Genomic DNA, 17,380 nt, shown 5'->3' on the forward strand with positions numbered 1-17,380 from the left:
CGATTCTGCCCAGCACCCTGTGGAGCCGTCTCAGGTTCGGGGCTGTATTGCGTTGGAGCATAAAGATCGATTGATCAGGGTGTACCAGCTTACTAAGAACTGGGGTTAATCGGGTCTCCAACAGTTTGGCCAAGATCTTGGGCTCTTCATTTAATAAAGAGATAGGTCTATACGAGGAGCACCTGTTCCTTGGCTTACCTTCCTTATAGATGATCATTAAGGTAGCTACCTGCTGATCGTACGGAAGACTCCCCTTATCCCTGCTTTCCTCAAACATTGCACGTGGGTGGGGGGCAATGGAGTCAGGTTTTAATTTGTAAAGTTCTATCCGTAATCCGATTGGGCCTGACACCTTACAAGATTGCAGGTTTCTCATCGCCTGCGCAATCTCATCATTCGTAAAAGTGCCATCTATGGATTCCCGCTCGTCGGCCGTCAGAGTAGGAAGTTGTATGTCCGCGAGCAGTGTTTCCGAGTCCTCTTCCGGCAGTTCAGTGCTAGAACAGTATACTCAGTGGTAATGGTCGGCGAACTCATTGGCAATCCCCTGCGGGTCTGTTATGACCTCCCCCTGCTTGCCTACAAGCTCAGGAACCAAGCAGTTCACCAGGTCTCTCCTATCCAGCCAGGCGAGCAGCTTGCCAGCTTTGTCACCCAGATCGTAGATCCTGGCCTCCTTTTCTCTCCCTAAAGTTTTAGCCATGTCTCCCTTTTGAGCTTGAGCTTGTGTTGCGTTTCATCTGTAACCTCTCTATCCCACTCCTCCTCCAGGCAGAGGTTATCTGTTTCCACTTGGACCAGGTACTTTGCCTTTTCTTTCCAGATCCCTGCGAAGGGTGAGAGAGCCTGACCTCTTAGCACTGTCTTAAAGGCCTCCCAGAGAGTCTGGTCTGATGCGACCGACCCTATGGGTGATACTGATTTGATTCGACCCCTGGCCCATTATCTTGCATTATGAGCCTGATACAAAGCAAAAAAAAATTTATGAAGCCCTGACTGAGTCCCTTCCACCTCAATGCCTCCCAAAGGTAGTCCCACAAGACACTTTCAAAGGCTTTCTCTGCATCCAGAAACACCAGCCCCAACTGTGTTTTATAGTTTTTTGCTATATCCAATAGTGTGATCACGCAATGCACATGATCATCAGTGCCCCTCCCAGGAACAAACCATGCTGGTAGGTAGACACAAGCTTTGAAATGACCTTGCTTAGTCTTGTTGCTAGAATTTTTTAATAGATTTTGCATCAGCATTTATCGGGGAATATTGGTCAGAGGGGGCTTGCCCTTTTTTAAAAAACAAATAACAATATTGTTTTTTTGCCACAATGGTGGTATTACCCCTTCTAGCTGTGGTGCTGAAAATATAAGGGACATAGCCTCTAAAAGCTTGAGAAGAAATACTGCATAAAATTCCAGAGGAATTTTGTCTGGCCCAGCAGCTTTCCCCCTTGCCATAGCTTTAAATGGAGACACCAGATCTTCCACTAATATATGTATTTCCAGAAATGTTTTATCCTTTTCCTCTAATGGGTTCCCATTAAGTGTGCTAAGAAAATTAGAATACCAGTTTGGCTGTGGATCTTTATCTTCTGAATACAGCTCAGCATAATTAGTGCAAAAAACTTCTAAGAACTCTACAGGCACTACCATTCTCCTCCCTTGTTTATCACAAATAGCCTTGATCCCTCTTGCTGTCTCCTTATGTGTAATGAGATGTACTAACAACCTGGCCATACTATCCCCATATTCGTAGCACTCTACCCTATAATTCTAATATCAAGCAGCCACCTCCTTGCTGTATTATTCATTAATCCTAGCCTTAATTATCACTAATTTCTGCACAATATCTCCACTATCCATCCCCAGCCTAATTAGCATAGCCAAATTGAGCTCATATTTGGAGAGTATATCATGTATTTCCCATCTCTGTCTCCTATTCGCTATTGTTTCGACAGACTATAACTCAATGTCTCTCTGCTCATTCCCACTTTTAGGGAATCGCAGACAATCTCAGGGCAGCCGTGCCCTGATTTATTAACAGAAACCCCTTCAACCACTCATGCATGTGTACCAAAGAGTGCTCATCCTTTAATAGCTTTCTGTCAAATGTCCAGGGTCTGAGTTGACTTTGAAGGCCTGCCATTGCACATTCTAATACAAGAGGATTGTGATCTTTCATCGCCCTAGGGAAAGATTGAATACCAATCTGTCCCACTAGGGAGGCTGAAATAAAGAAGTAGTCCAGAAAGGCCAATTTATTGTAAGGGTGAGAGAAAAGGGTATAGCCGGGATCGGGATATTTCATCTCTCCCTATACGTCAGTCAAGCCATGATCCTTAACTCGTTGCAGCACACCTTTATAAACTAACGGTTTTCTACCCGAATACGGGTAACCTCTCCCCAATTTCTTCCCCACTTCTAAATTTAGATTTAACTCTCCAATAAGAATAAGAGGGGTTGGCATCATCCAGTTTGGAGCCATATAGAGAGCATAATGTTACTCTTCCTGTACTGATACACATGTCTGCAATAACCCACCTTCCCGCCTTATCCAATTTAGTTTTGATTAATGACCCAACAAACTGATGAACAAGTTACTTACCTTCGGTAATGCTTTTTCTGGTAGATACTATATCTGCCTGTGGATTCCTCACCTTGTGAATATCCCCTTGTGTCAGCAACATTCGGAAATTATTTTCGTAGCCTCGCGCCAACGTGGACTTGGACGTCATAGAGACACGGCATCGCACGCGACTCCGCTGACGTCACCGACGCCTACAATAGGCCCACACCGGCGTGATGACATCAGTTCCGCCCTTTGTTCCGTGCCATCGAGGCACACGGACGGACCAATGACAGTAGAAATATACATACTATACACAGTACACAATAGCCAAGGAGAAACACACAGTGTGAAGCAAGTGCAAGAAAGCAATGGAAACATCTCCTTAACATCACAATATATATAAATTACATTACAGTAACTCTGGCATTGAAGAGTGGACAACGGGGAGGCGGGTGGGTCAGTGAGGAATCCACAGGCAGATATAGTATCTACCAGAAAAAGCGTTACCGAAGGTAAGTAACTTGTTCTTCTGATAGATACATCTGCCGTGTGGATTCCTCACCTTGTGAATAGAGTCCCACAGCAGTCCCCACTCCCGGAGGAGGGTGTCCACTCTTCTAAACCAGGAAATCCTGAAGGACAGAGCGCGCAAAGTGGCCGTCCCTCCTCACCTCGGAATCCAAGCATTAATGCTTCGCGAACGTGTGGAGGGAAGACCAAGTTGCCGCCCTACAAATTTCCTCTACAGGAACACCTCTAGCCAATGCTGAGGTTGACGACTTAGCTCTAGTAGAATGAGCCCTTATACCCTCTGGAGGTTCCTTACCGGCCAAAGAGTAGCAGATCTTAATACACAGAACGATCCATCTTGACAAGGTTCTTTTATGGACCGCTCTTCCTCTTTTGCAGCCAGCAAACCCAACGAAGAGCTGGTCATCCAAACGACAGTCTTTAGTTCTGTCCAGGTAAAAAGACACCGCCCTCTTAGGGTCCAGACGGTGTAACCTCTCCTCCTCCTTGGAAGGATGTGGGGAGGATAAAAGGTAGGGAGGGTAATGGATTGACCAAGGTGGAAAGGAGTAACCACCTTAGGAAGAAAAGCAGCCCTGGTCCTAAGAACCATTCGATCAGCATGAATGGTCAAGAAAGAGGGCTTTGAACTAAGAGCTTGAAGCTCACTAACCCTCCTTGCAGAAGTTATTGCAACGAGGAAAACTGCCTTAAGAGTCAAAAGCCTCATAGGACATTTGTGAAGAGGCTCAAAGGGAGCACCCATCAGAAAGGTCAAGACAAGATTTAAGTCCCACTGAGGCACAATAAAAGGAGTAGGAGGGAACTTATTTGTGAGGCCCTTCAAAAACCTTAAAACTACAGGAGACTTAAAAAGAGATGGCTGGTCAGGCAAACAGAGAAAAGCCGACAGCGCAGAAAGATAGCCCTTAACCGTGGCAACAGCAAGCCCTTGCTGCGCCAGAGAAAGGGCAAATTGGAGAACATCAGACAAATGGGCTCTCAAAGGGTCAATTGAATTCCCACCACACCAAGTGACAAATTTAGACCATCTATATGAATAGATGGACTTAGTGGAGTCACGCCTGGCTGACAAGATGACATCCACCACGTCAGGCGGGAGAGAAAAGGAATTCAGGTTGCCCCGTTCAATCTCCAGGCATGAAGGTGCAATGTCTGGAGGTGGGGGTCTAGAACCTGCCCCTCCATCTGAGAGAGGAGGTCTGCCCTGAGTGGGAAACGGAGCGGCGGGCACGAGGAGAGGTGGAGAAGATCTGTATACCACACCCTTCTTGGCCAGTCCGGGGCGACCAATATGACTTGGGCCCGGTCTTGGCGAATCTTCCTCAGAACCCGAGGAATCAAAGGTATGGGAGGAAACGCGTAAAGGAGCTGTCTTTCCCAACTCAATTGAAACGCGTCCCCCAAGGCTCCTTGCAACGGATACTGGAGACTGCAGAAGGTCGGGCAGTGAGCATTCTCGCGAGTGGCGAACAGGTCCACCTGAGGAGTCCCCCACGTCCGAAAGATGTGACGGACCACCTCCGGGTGAAGCCTCCACTCGTGGTCGGCAGAGAACTGCCGACTGAGACTGTCTGCTCGCACATTCAGAACTCCGGCCAGATGATTTGCCATCAGACAAATCTGGTGGACCTGATCCCAGGACCAGAGACGCATAGCCTCTCTGCAGAGACACTGCAACCCCACTCCTCCCTGCTTGTTGATGTACCACATCGCGGTTGTGTTGTCCGTCAGGACCTGGATCGACCGACGCGAAGGGAAGGGAGGAAGGCGTTGATCGCCAAACGTATCGCCCGTAATTCTAGAAGGTTGATGTGAAGCAGCCTTTCCTCTGGAGACCAAAGACCCTTGACCTCCAGATCCCCCAGATGAGCACCCCACCCTAGAGTGGATGCATCCGATATATCTGTGGCCACCGGAGGAGGCAGCTGAAAAGGCTTCCCTTGAGACAGGTTGCCTTCCACGCCCCAACAAGACAGATCCGCAGCAGCTTCTCTGGAGATCCTCACCGACTCCCTGAGATCCCCGTTGTGCTGATACCACTGCCTGCGGAGGCACCACTGGAGTGCCCTCATGTGCCAGCGTGCATGGTTGACCAACAGAATGCATGAAGCCATCAGACGGAGCAGGCGAAGGACCTTCAGGACTGGAACGACCGCTCCATTGCAAAATAAAGGAATCATTTCCTGTATGTCAGGAATCCTTTGAGGAGGAGGGAATGCACGACCTACAGTTGTGTCCAGTACAGCACCTATGAACAGGTTGCGCTGGGAGGGCACCAGGTTAGACTTGGGTACATTTATTGAAAAACCCAACCTGTACAACAACTGGGTTGTCTCTTGCAGATGATGGAGCACCTTCTCTGACGACTCTGCTTTGATCAGCCAGTCGTCCAAATAAGGGAATACCGGGATCCCCGACCTTCTGAGATGTGCTGCCACCACCGCCATCACCTTGGTGAAGACTCGAGGCGCAGTAGTAAGTCCAAACGGAAGGACCGCAAACTGGTAGTGTTGAGAACCCACCGTAAGAAGGAGATACTTCCTGTGCGACTTCAGGATTGGGATGTGGAAATACGCATCCTGCAAGTCGAACGACACCATCCAGTCTTCTTCTAGCAGCGCTTGAAGAACCTGAGCAAGGGGGAGCATCTTGACTTTCTCCTGTTTCAGATAGAGATTCATGATCCTGAGATCCAGGATTGGACGAAGTCTGCCATCCTTCTTGGGAATCAGGAAATACCGGGAGTAGCATCCCTGACCCCTTTCCTGCTCTGGGACCACCTCTATCGCACCCTTTCGTAACAGAGTCAGCACCTCCTCCTGCAGAAGTGACAGATGTTCCTCGGTGCAAAAGCCTTGGCAAGGAGGGTAATTCGGAGGGAATTCCCGAAAGGGAAGGGCATACCCATTTTCTACAAGATTGAGAACCCAAAGATCTGATGTAACCGATTCCCAATCCTGTAGAAAATGGGTAAGCTGACGCCCCACCGGACCCACATGATCCTGAATAGCGGATCTAGGGCTGCTTTTCTGAGGCAGGGGGGTTGGAAGAAGTGGAGGAGGAAGAGGCCTGACATCCACGAGGACGCACTCTTTGCTTTCCCCTGTATGACCTGTACATGGAATTTTGCTGCTGCTGCTGTTGTTGCTGCTGCTGCTGACCTTGTCGGTAATTCCGAAAGGAAGAGCGACCAAAGCCCTCTGAACCTCCTGTTGGTCGAAGAGCCCCTGATCTGGAGACCTAAAGACTTAGCAGTCGCTCTGCTGTCCTTAAATCTCTCCAGGGCCGTATCAGCTTTCTTCCTAAAGAGACCAGAACCATCAAAAGGAAGATCCAGCAAGGTCGCCTGAACATCTGCCGAAAAGTCCGAGGATTTCAGCCAAGCTGACCTTCTAGTGGCGACAGCAGTGCCCATGATACGTGCCACAGAGTCCGCAGTGTCCAGACCACTTTGTATAACCTGGCAAGCCGCTGCCTGTGTATCAGAGATCACTTCCTCAAAATCCTTCCTGCTGGCATCAGGAACCTTAGGAACCAGGACACGCAAAGAATCCATAAGGGCATGCACATATCTCCCCATCAGACAAGTGGCATTAGTCGACTTCAATGCCATGATAGCAGATGAAAAGGTCTTTTTAGCAACCTGATCTTGTTTCTTTGCTTCCTTTTCACAAGGAACCTGAGGAAAGGCACTTACATTCTTCTTAGAACAGGCTGCTTGAATGACCAGGCTCTCAGGTGAAGGATGAGAAGTCAAAAAAGCAGGGTCTTCAACCCTGTACCTTCTCGCCACACTCTTAGAAACCGCAGGAGCTGGCAATGGTTTCTTCCACACCTCCAAAACGGGCTCCGTCAAGGCATCATTAAATGGAAGCAAAGGTTCCACCACGGAATTTGGAGAATGCACAACCTCAGTGAGGATATTGGATTTAAATTCCACCGTTGGCAAAGTTAATTGAAGAAGTTCAGCAGCCTTCCTCATAACCAAATGGTAAGGTTGGACATCCTTAGAAGGTGCACCAGAGCCTGAAGGCAACTCCCACTCTGGAGAGAAATCCAGGCTTCCTGCATCAGCCAACTCCTTAAAACAGCCCTCCTCCAATTCACCTTCCTACATTACAGAATGTGAATCCAAGTACCTTCGCTCTTCCAAAAGGTGTTGAGCCTCCCTTTTGGACCTCTCTTTCACACGCCTCGCAACCGGATCCACCAGCTGCTCAGACGGATTCAGGATCGACGCCAGTATCGAATCCGATGGCACAGTGGGATGCCCTCGAGGACGATCTGGAGCAGGCGACGCCGGAATCGGCGTCGACGACTTCGGCGGAGCCGGAAACTGCCAAGGCGGCGTCGGAGCCGGCATATAAGGCATAAACGGAGCTGGAGGATAGGAGTGAGGAACTCCCAAACTGAAAGTCAAAGGACCCATGGGACCCAAAGGTGCACCAGAGGGGTACCACGCCCTTCAGAAGACGCCATACATAGCGTTCAGAAACGCCGAAGGGTCCTGGCCGGGGGTTGGAAAGGGCAGCTGAAAACCCTCAGGCTGGTCCTGAGGAGAGATCGCATTTGGCTCTTCTCGGGCCACTTCCTCTTCCCGGGCCGGGGACGGCGCCGGAGACGGATTCGGAGTCGGAGACCGCCCATGCGACTCCGAAGGCGAGGCCTCACCTTCAGGCTCAGAGACATCCAGAGTAACCACCTTAGAACGTACCTTCTTTGGTGACCTCGAGCCCGACTCCTTACCGGAATGACGTCGGGACTCATGTCTTCTCTTCTTATGCTTCTTCTTCGACTTTGAAGCATGATCCGAAGCCGACCTCGAAGACGACCCCTCACGAGATCCAGACCTCGACTTCGTCCTCGACCTCGCCCCTTGAGAACGAGACCTCAACGATTTCTCTTTCTCAGCCTTCAGCTTCGCTACCAGGAACTTGGCCTCTCTTTCCCTCAGGGCCTTCGGGTTCATCTTCCGACATGAAGAACAACCATCCACATCATGGTCGGAACTTAAGCACCAGATGCAGTCATCGTGCGGGTCGGTAATAGACATCATTTTACCGCACTCCCTGCAGGGCTTGAAGCCGGTCTTCTTAGATGACATAGTCGAAGAGACATGATACAGAGAAGCAGAAAATGGCAACAAAAAGGCAACAAAGTACCAGTTTGCTACAGAGATTCCTGATAACCGTTAGCGTCGATGACGCGGAAAAAAGGGAACTGATGTCATCACGCCGGCGTGGGCCTATTGTAGGCGTCGGTGACGTCAGCAGAGTCGCGTGCGATGCCGTGTCTCAATGACGTCCAAGTCCACGTCGGCGCGAGGCTACGAAAAGAATTTCCAAATGTTGCTGACGCAAGGGGATATTCGCAAGGTGAGGAATCCACACGGCAGATGTATCTATCACAATGGCCATTATAGCAACCCCTCTACTAGTAGCCTCCTGCATTGTGCAGGTTAGTAATGTATATCCTAATTCCTCTAGTATATTCCTATTCTCCCACGGAACATGCGTATCTTGTATGCATATATATCCAGTCTCATTGCCTTAAGACCCATTGTCATTCGACCTCTTTAATACTTATCATTCAGACCACAAACGTTTATTGTGCAAATGCAAATTTTACCCAGCATCATAGTCTTCTCTAATTGTATTCCAGATTACGTAAACCGCCTTCTTTAACACATTAATATTATTCATCTTCTTCTCTACTTTCGTGCCCTTACCACACTCCTGTTGGTTGTCTAGAAATACGTGACCCATACCTTCCTGACACTCCCCTTGCTCCTCCTACCCCACCTCCCAATCTCCTAACTCTTCCCCCTCCCCTTCTGACATTCCCCTTCTCCTCCCCCGCCCCACTCCTCGCTTTGGCAGTTGGACCACGCCTGGGCCATAGATGGAAATGGATCCCTCCCCTTTGTCCTACCCCAATATACTTAAATAAAAACACAAGAGAAATAAAATAGAGTTTGTGCATATTCAGCCATCACTCTTCTAATCATTTCCTACCGCCCGTCAACTAATAGACAAGGTGATATATCCATAACCAGAAAAATTAAAAACCCAAATTAATTACAATTATTAGGACAAAATATTACTTTCTTTTTCCTTTTCTTTTTTTTCTTCCTCTCTTCCCTTCCCCCAACTTTTTTCTCATTTCCTCCCTTTTCTCTCTTTTTTCCTAGCACATAACACAATATAGTGAAAGGCAAAGATACATTATGATCTTGATACCCTAGTATAGAGTGCCCTGATACCACACAAAATCTTGCTACAATGATTACACATAACATTATACTAGAATAATTACCCTATAGAAGGCGAGAGTGAAGCAAGTGGTGCTTAAGGGCTTATCTATAACCTCCTTCTCACCTTCTACCAAATGAAGAGTCGGACAGACAGTAGAGAATACAAACAATTGTTTATTAGCAATACTCTGCAGAGAAGTCCAATCTGACCTGCACCCTCAGATGTCTGCTGAGGGATTGACCTCCCCAACAGTCTGCAATGCATAAGCATTTCTCCCAAGAACCTCCAACCATGCCCACAGTGAAAAGTTACCGGCTTAGGCCGAACATGGACAAAGGAGGCACAGAAGGATGGGCTACCTCCTGCTAGATGGGTACACATTATCACAGTCTCAAGGTTGCCATGCTGGGTCTCAGCGTCTAATGTGGGAGAAGAGCTACACACATGGATAGGTATGCAAAACCTCAGTTTAAAAAAAGGCTAATGGCCATAGTTAAAACACACGTTAAGATTGCGAAGACAATCCACACCCCCGGCCTTGGTGATCGATAATCTTGTTTCTTCATTTCGGTCAGCAGATATTAGTAGCAGTCTGTGAGATAGAATTACCCCTCTTTTCAGAGTCTTGGCTGCATAATGATGACAGGCCGAGAGGTGCCGATTTAAAGTACATAGTGCCGCCTCAACTTCCGTTGGTTTGTGCAAAGAATGTCATATAGTTAGCCTTTCGATGGTTTCCTTTGGGGCTTAGGTGTGCAAAAAAGCTTGACATTATGTGCTTAAAACACTATTACGGTTGTATTCACTTTTTTTTTTTAAACGTAGGTCAGATGCAGTTAAAAACTTTACCAGACAACAGCTTAGTTGAGTGTCTTGGCCAGAGAAGCTTGCAAGCACCGCTTGTCTGCACAACCGTATTTGGTGTTTGTTGAAAATGGGTCTGATTAGTAGCCGGCGGTCCGGCATCAGCTCATGGAAAATAGTTATAATGTGGAATAAGTCCTCCTCTCCTTCCCCGCAAAGACTGCTCTCGTTTCGGAGGGAGCAGCCAAGGGGGCAGATGGTATACTGTCGGTAATAGACCTAACCGAAATTTCAGAAACTTCTCTTTGGTGGTTCTGGAGAAGTTAGAAAGGAGGTAAGCTTGAGGAGTCGCTCTACTGTAGGATTGTAAAGTGAGCCAGCCATGCGAACGTTCAGTCAAGGCCGCTTTGTCTTGTAAGATAGACTCTTTTTTAACAATGTTATTTACGATTTTCTTGAAGCTTGCCATGGTCCCAGACGTTGCCCAGAGTTGCCGTAACCCCAAATGGTCCAGTGCAGTGTCCAAGAAATATCTGGCTGGGCAAGTTTCTTTCATTTCTACTTCTCTCCACAAGTAGAAATGTAACGTTTCTGGCTGCCCTTTTTTGATCTTTTACCAGGTTTTAACAAAGGCTCCTTTTCTGGCTAGCTCCTGTTTTTGTATCCCGAATTCCAGCCTCATTTGCGCCGGAGATGTGTATCCAGGCAACCCGTATATAATTCTCAGCGCTCTCGCAATGGTGCCATTTAATGTTTCCGCGTCCCTCCCTCTCATGACTTCACTTCCATAGGCGATTGATGATATAAGTTTGGCCTGTATCACCTTGGTCAGAGGGAGAAAGCTAGGGCCGGCGTTTATGTTCTTCAGGTTTCTCAGTGCTACTGCTGTCATTAATCTCCTCTTTTTTATTGCCTCAAATTGTGCTTTGTAATTGCCTTTGCTATCGATCATAACCCCCAGATATTTGTAGTTTTGTATGACTTCGAGCTTTCATTTTGCCAAGTGCCATTTGTATTTTGTTTTTATTTTCGGATAATTTATACACATGACTTTTGTTTTGTCTTGGTTGATGCTTAGTTTGATGGTATCTGAGTATTGAGATGTAATGTCCAGCAAGGTGTTGTAATCCTATGGGTGTCCGACTGATGAGTACTAAATCGTCTGTGTATAGGAGGTTAGATAGCTGGTGACCTCCCAACTTCGGGGCATGCGCGTTCTTCCATTAAGTTGAACTGAAAGCTCGGACATAAATAGATTGAATAGTGTTGGGGCTAATACACACCCTTGTGTTAGTTCTGAGGTTGTGTTCATCTTTTTCGATAGATGGTCACCTGCCCCCAACTTTACTTGTACCCAGGTGTTACTGTGCAGAAGGATTAGTTGTTTTAGGAGCAATGATGGAATACCTAACATTTTTAATTTTTGCCACAGAATATTTTTGTTTATGTGGTCGAATGCTGAACTGTAGTCCAAAAAGCAGATGTACAGAGGCTGTTTGATTATAAGTGCTGCGTCTATCCTTAGCGAGAGGGCGGAGATGTTAGTGGCAGTACCCATGTCTCTGCAGAAGCCAGTTTGATTGTAGGGTATTGCTTTAATTTCTGTGGCCCATGTTGTTAATTCTTGAAGAAGTACCCCGGCATAGTATTTAGCTTTGTTGTCCAAAAGAGCTACCAACCGATAGCTCTTTGGATCGTTCCTGTTGCCTTTTTTGTAAATGGGAGAGATTATTGAACCTCTCCATGATGATGGTAATGTTGACGTCTGCATGATTCTTTCAAAGATCGGTTTTAGAACTGTGGCCAAAAATGCAGGGTCTTGTTTGAATAATATGGGCGGAATCCCGTTGGGGCCAGGAGCTCTTTCTCGTCTACCTTTCAAGATTCTTTTGTGAACTTGGGTGTTTTTGATTGTGAAGTTCTGTCCAAGTTCTGCATTGAGATTTGCCTGGAACGGTTGAAGTTCCATACTAGGCGCACAGGTATTTACACCGATTTAGGGGGTCTGATCTTTGTTAAAGTGGGGTTCAAGGTGGGTTATCCATGCTTCTTCTGTGACATTGGAGCTGATGCGTTGACCTTGCGGGTTTGATAGGGCATTTATCTTCTTCCAAAATAGTGCACTATTGTTGTTCTTGATATCATACAGGAGTGTGGCCCAAAGAGATTCTTCAGTTTCCTTTTTGTTTTGCCAAATACATTTTTTGCGAGTGGCTTTTAGCTGCCTCAGCTCTTGTAATGCCGAGGGGTCTTTCTTCAGCCTTCGCAATGTGAGGTTTATCCGTGTTTTTAGCTTTTTTAATTTGGCGCTATTCCGTAGATTGGAGCCAGGCCGTGGATTTTGCTGGCACTTTATTCTCCTGTTTCCAGAGTGGCCCTTTGTATCTCCGTAGCTTTTACGTAGGGCGTTTGTAAATGCCTCCCAGCCTCCAATTATGTCGGGGATAACTGCTTTCCCTTCTTCCCAGAGTTGTTTTGCTCGAGGGAGTAGTCCTTCAGGATCGTTGGTGCTACATTTTACTCTTCTCTCTTTGTTGGTGTATTCTGAGCAGATTATGTTTGCTGGGGGCAATTTATATAATGATGGCTCATCTACCATGATTTCCTGGGGTAAGTGGCCGCTACATTGTTCGCTCCCAAAGCAATAGTTTTTCACTTTTGTGAACATGCAGAGAGAGCAGAAAGTGTAGTCAATTGTTGACCTCGTTACTGTATTATTAAATGTAGCTGTTTGCGGGCGATCTCCCGGGAATCTGCTGTTTAATGCACGTGCACCCAGTTGCTCTAAGAACAACAATAGACTTTTCGAGGTGTTTGTGAGTCTTCCATCTGTGTTAATGTCTTGGGGCGTCTCCTCCCAAGCAAATGGATCCTCCTCTGAGTTGATGTCGTCAGTTGGTCTCCTCAGAAGTTTTAAGTTGAAGTATCCTGTGATTATCCAATTATTTGTTTCCTCATCTGTTATTATTTTCACCAACTCCTCCTTTAGTTGTTGACTCCCTTTATTTATATTGCGTGGGTGCAGATAGAGGTTTACCAGTATTATGTATTCCTTGCTTGTCTTCCCCTGTAGGGTGATTCGGCTTACTTGCATTTCGTTTGGTGGCGCTAAGTTGTATGGTAAGAGTTCTGTTGCATAAATGCTGCTTATGGAGGTGTATGTGACTAGACCTCCCGTGTGGTGGCCGAATTTAGCGTTTCTGATGGCCGGTAGGTAGAGCATGTTAAAGCCGTGCAGTGCCGTTGGTAGTACGCTCCATGTTTCCTGGAGTGAAATTATATCAAATTTCTGCAGATAAGTTAGCAGTTCCGGGTCCGAGGTCTTGTCTCCCAGTCCATTGATGTTCCAGGAACAGATTTTCAATAAGGTCTTTTGTGGGGGTACATTATGCTTAGAATGTCACGGTCTTCTAGTTTTTGTGTTTATTGTCCTGGTAACCCTGCTCCACTCCAGTATGGATCTACTTCTGTCCATGTGTGCCCTAGGTGCGTTGTGTTCTCCATTACCCCTGTACTCTATGCTGTTGCTAATAGCCCCTCGCAGTACTGAGAATAATTTCCTGGGTCGGACTCTTTTTCTCTCCCTGACCCGGGGCCGTATCTTCTTCCTCCCTACATGAATAGACTAGTTGGTCATACCTTGGATCATCCCTGGTCCTGTAAGTTCCATCCTTGTTGTATGGCGATGCCTGCAAGGATTTTTGATTTCGCCCCTTTCTCCTTGTTTTTTTCCGCTGTCCGGAGGATAATTGTGCCCCTTCAATTGGTACCTGTTTTTCGAGGAGATTGCTAGGTTTAGTGGTATTGCTCGTCAGGGCTGCTGTTGCTCCTTCGGTTAGTGCACTGATGTTTGGCCCTGATAAGGGTGAGTCCCCATCGTCGCAAGACTGTTTGTTGTCTGATGTCTGTGCCCCACTTGCAGTTTGCTTAGCCTGTGCTTTAGGTCTTTGGACTTTACTTAACTTAGTCGTTTGTTGTCCACTAATGCTGGAGTGGACCACGCCTGGCATTGGTTGGGCTGGCACTGCTCTCCTTATGTGGACAAGGAGATTATCCAATGCTGATGGTAATGTTGCTAGCTTGGACACAATTGTTATGCAGGTGCAGCTAGCCTGGGCGAGTTTTGTCTCTGACTGTGCCCTCTTGATCAAATTGTTGAGGTCAGCTAGCTTGTCATCTATGCCAGAAACAAAAATGGAGAGTGAGTTGAGGACTGACAGCTGGAGGTCCATCTTATCTGATTGATACTGCAATGTGTTCACAGACATTTGCATTGTGTGCAGTAGAGTGGACCAGATATCGTGCTTGTCCTGTGATTTATCCTTTTCGTTGTTTGGTTTTGGAGAGCTATTATTTCATCTTTCTGAATCGCCTCCGGTGGCATTAGAATAGGACACGACTAATTCCTCCCATTCTTCAGGTGTAGGATTCGATGTCTTTGGTTCGGTTTCCTTAGACATTAGTGATCGTTTTGTATTACATGTGAAATCAAAAAAGTCTAGCCTATTTGTGAATTTGCATAGACTCAAGACTGTAAGACAGGGTACAAACCCTTTTGTTTGTTCATGAAGCCCTCTCCCACCAACTGGATCCCAGTACCTAATTTTAAGTGATTGTGTAATTTTTGAACATATGTACCACTCGCTAAGGTGCTTTACATGTGTGAGGGGGATTCCCTCTTAGAGCATTAGCTGGCTTGTTGCCAAATTAGCCCCATGGAGTAGTCCGGCAAAGGAGTGGACCGAAACTTTCGGTCAGTGTCTGCGTTGAACCTCTTGTTGTCTCTGCACCCTCGCCCGCAGAGACAACTGCAGGTGGAATCCACCACCTGCAGAGAATCCCCCACACACATGTAAAGCACCTTAGCGAGTGCTACACATTTTCAAAAATTACACAATCACTTAAAACTAATTAATATGCACCTACACATGTTGGTCCTGAGGAAAGCCAGTTTTAATCATAAAGGCCTGGCTGAAACATGTAGACCACACCTGGATGAAGGAGACCCTAATTAATACTCCTATAACATCCAACAGCCTTTTTTTAATGCTAACAGTGACCCAGTTATTAAAATATAATTTACCCTCGGGTACTGGGAGCCCTGTATAGCTTTTAAACTTTCACCTTCATGTCACTACACTGCACACTCAGAAACATACCTGCTCCACTATATTCAGGCGTCAAAGCACACCCGGGACACACTCGGTGTCACTGGATGGGCCCGATGATGAAGCATGCCACCAACCAGGTTGGTGGGTGAGGACTTCATGAACAAACAAAAGGGTTTGTACCCTGTCTTACAGTCTTGAGTCTATGCAAATTCACAAATAGGCTAGTCCTTTTCACATATAAAACCCTGGGGATACAGACTAGCTACCTAGTCCTCTCTCTCTCCTTTGATAGTGATACGTTTTGTATTACAGTCAGGTTGAGCTGTGACAAAGCTGAGACCGTGTTGGGTATTAGATTTTGCCCGTCTTAGTTGAATGTGCTCATCTTGTGATGTTGGTAATTTTTCAGCCTCTGTGTTTTGTAACGTTATATTTGAGTCTATGCGTTCTGCTTTGCTCATGTTAGCTGTGCTCAAATTAACTGTGCACGCCTCCAGGTGCTTGCGTGTCCCAAGTCTCTCTGGTGAATCCTGTCCAAGAGTACCCAAATTGAGAGGGTTATCATTAGGGTTATCTTCTTTTTTGGCCTGCGGAGGCGTGTCTGGTCGCGGTATGGAGCCATGAGAAGCTGGACTATGATTCTGAGTTCCAGAAGCCTCCACCTCTCCTCCCAATTGCTGTGGTAACATTTTGATCAATGATCCATCCTTGATGTACTTATAGGGGGTGCTGTTGTTGGTGCTTTCCCCCTTTTTTTTCTCCCCACCTCCGATTCCTCCCTCTGCAGTTGCTGCTCTGCGGCTCGCCGCCGGACCGGACGTATTATGCCTGCGCTCATTGCCTATTACTTTGTTTGTAGGCAGGACTATCTCCAATTGATTCAGGTCGTCGTACCCCAGGCGATTTTCTTCCTTGAATCCCTGGATCCTTGCCTCCTTAATTACGGCTGATGCGTCTTTTCCCTCTTTAGGGCTTGCCCCGCCACTACCATAGCTTTTACCGGCGGCAGATAGGCTTCTGCAGTCTGGCCCCTGCTGCTGCCATTGCTGCTATTGCTGCTGCTGGTGTGCCAATTGATGTTACATTTGGTGTGCATTGAGAGGTTGGACCAGCTTGGGGAGGTTAGTTACTTTATTGCTGTTTAAGCACAGTACCTGCCCAGCATCTTTTAGGAATGAAAATTTTGTATACATTTTCGGTTCGTATGTTGACTTAGGCATGTTAAGGCCACTGTTTGAACTGCTTGAACTGCTTGCCAACCCGCTTGACGGGAGTTCATGTCTGGTAAGGAGCGGAGAGATTAGGTTGTGGGCTTCGTCTTTTGCCCTCACTTGCGTTTTGGGGCTATCTTTGTTTATTGACTTCTTATTTGCTCTCCTCGCTCTTATGGAGGAGTTTACTGATTCCTGTTGCCTTGTCTTTGCGGACCGCATTGTTGCATGCGTGATGCTAAGGGCTGGTTGGGGTTGAAGTGACTGCCTTGGCTGTCTGCTGTGGCCGCAAAATTTTCCTAATGTCGCGTTTTCAAGATTGATATCTAGTTCCTGCTCTCAGTGAGTCTTTCTGGGCACACCTCCTGAAAGAACAAAGAAAGGGGGAGGCGTACCCAGAGTGTGGTGGAGTCTGGCTGATCAGGTAACAGCGACAGAAGGAGATAAGGGGGTGAGTAGGTAAGCCGTCCTCAAGACCGGAGGGGCTGTAGGCTTGTAGGCTAGTACACAAGAAAAGGAAAACCAGTAAGTCAGTTAGTCAAGAGGCCTCACCTTACACCGTGAAGCCTACTGTGTCCTGAGCACCGTCCTCCATTCAACGTTCTCCGTTATCCTCTTCCACCGGCGCCTCCTCTGTTATCCTCAGCTGTCCTCAGGGCCCAGTTTTCCCAGTTCCGTGGCCCAGCTCCCAGTTTCGTGGCCCCTCAGCTCCTCAGCCTCTTAAGTGTCCCCAGGTATCTAGGAGGGCACGACCCTTGGTGTCCTGAAAGGGGCGAGCCCTGACATTGTTTCAGAGTTTCCTCTGTAGGTTTAGGATGTGATGTGCCAAACTAGGGGGAATGGGCAGCAGGAGAGTTCGCTCAGCTGGATCTCACTGCCCACAGATGTCACTCTGCTGCAC

General features: G+C 47.2%; 1 protein-coding gene across 1 annotated transcript in view; it reads right to left on the minus strand.

Annotated features, from left to right (window-relative positions):
* Window positions 1–17,380, minus strand: part of LOC147697156 (uncharacterized) — a 1,724,744-nt gene that overhangs the window by 229,337 nt on the left and 1,478,027 nt on the right. Inside the window, exon 8 of the mRNA XM_086936112.1 lies at window positions 12,055–12,078. Within this exon, the coding sequence (XP_086792238.1) occupies window positions 12,055–12,078 (24 nt within the window). The remainder of the gene's footprint in view (window positions 1–12,054; window positions 12,079–17,380) is intronic.

Source organism: Lissotriton vulgaris, chromosome 8, assembly GCF_964263255.1.
Source record: "Lissotriton vulgaris chromosome 8, aLisVul1.2, whole genome shotgun sequence".
NCBI lineage: Eukaryota > Metazoa > Chordata > Amphibia > Caudata > Salamandridae > Lissotriton > Lissotriton vulgaris.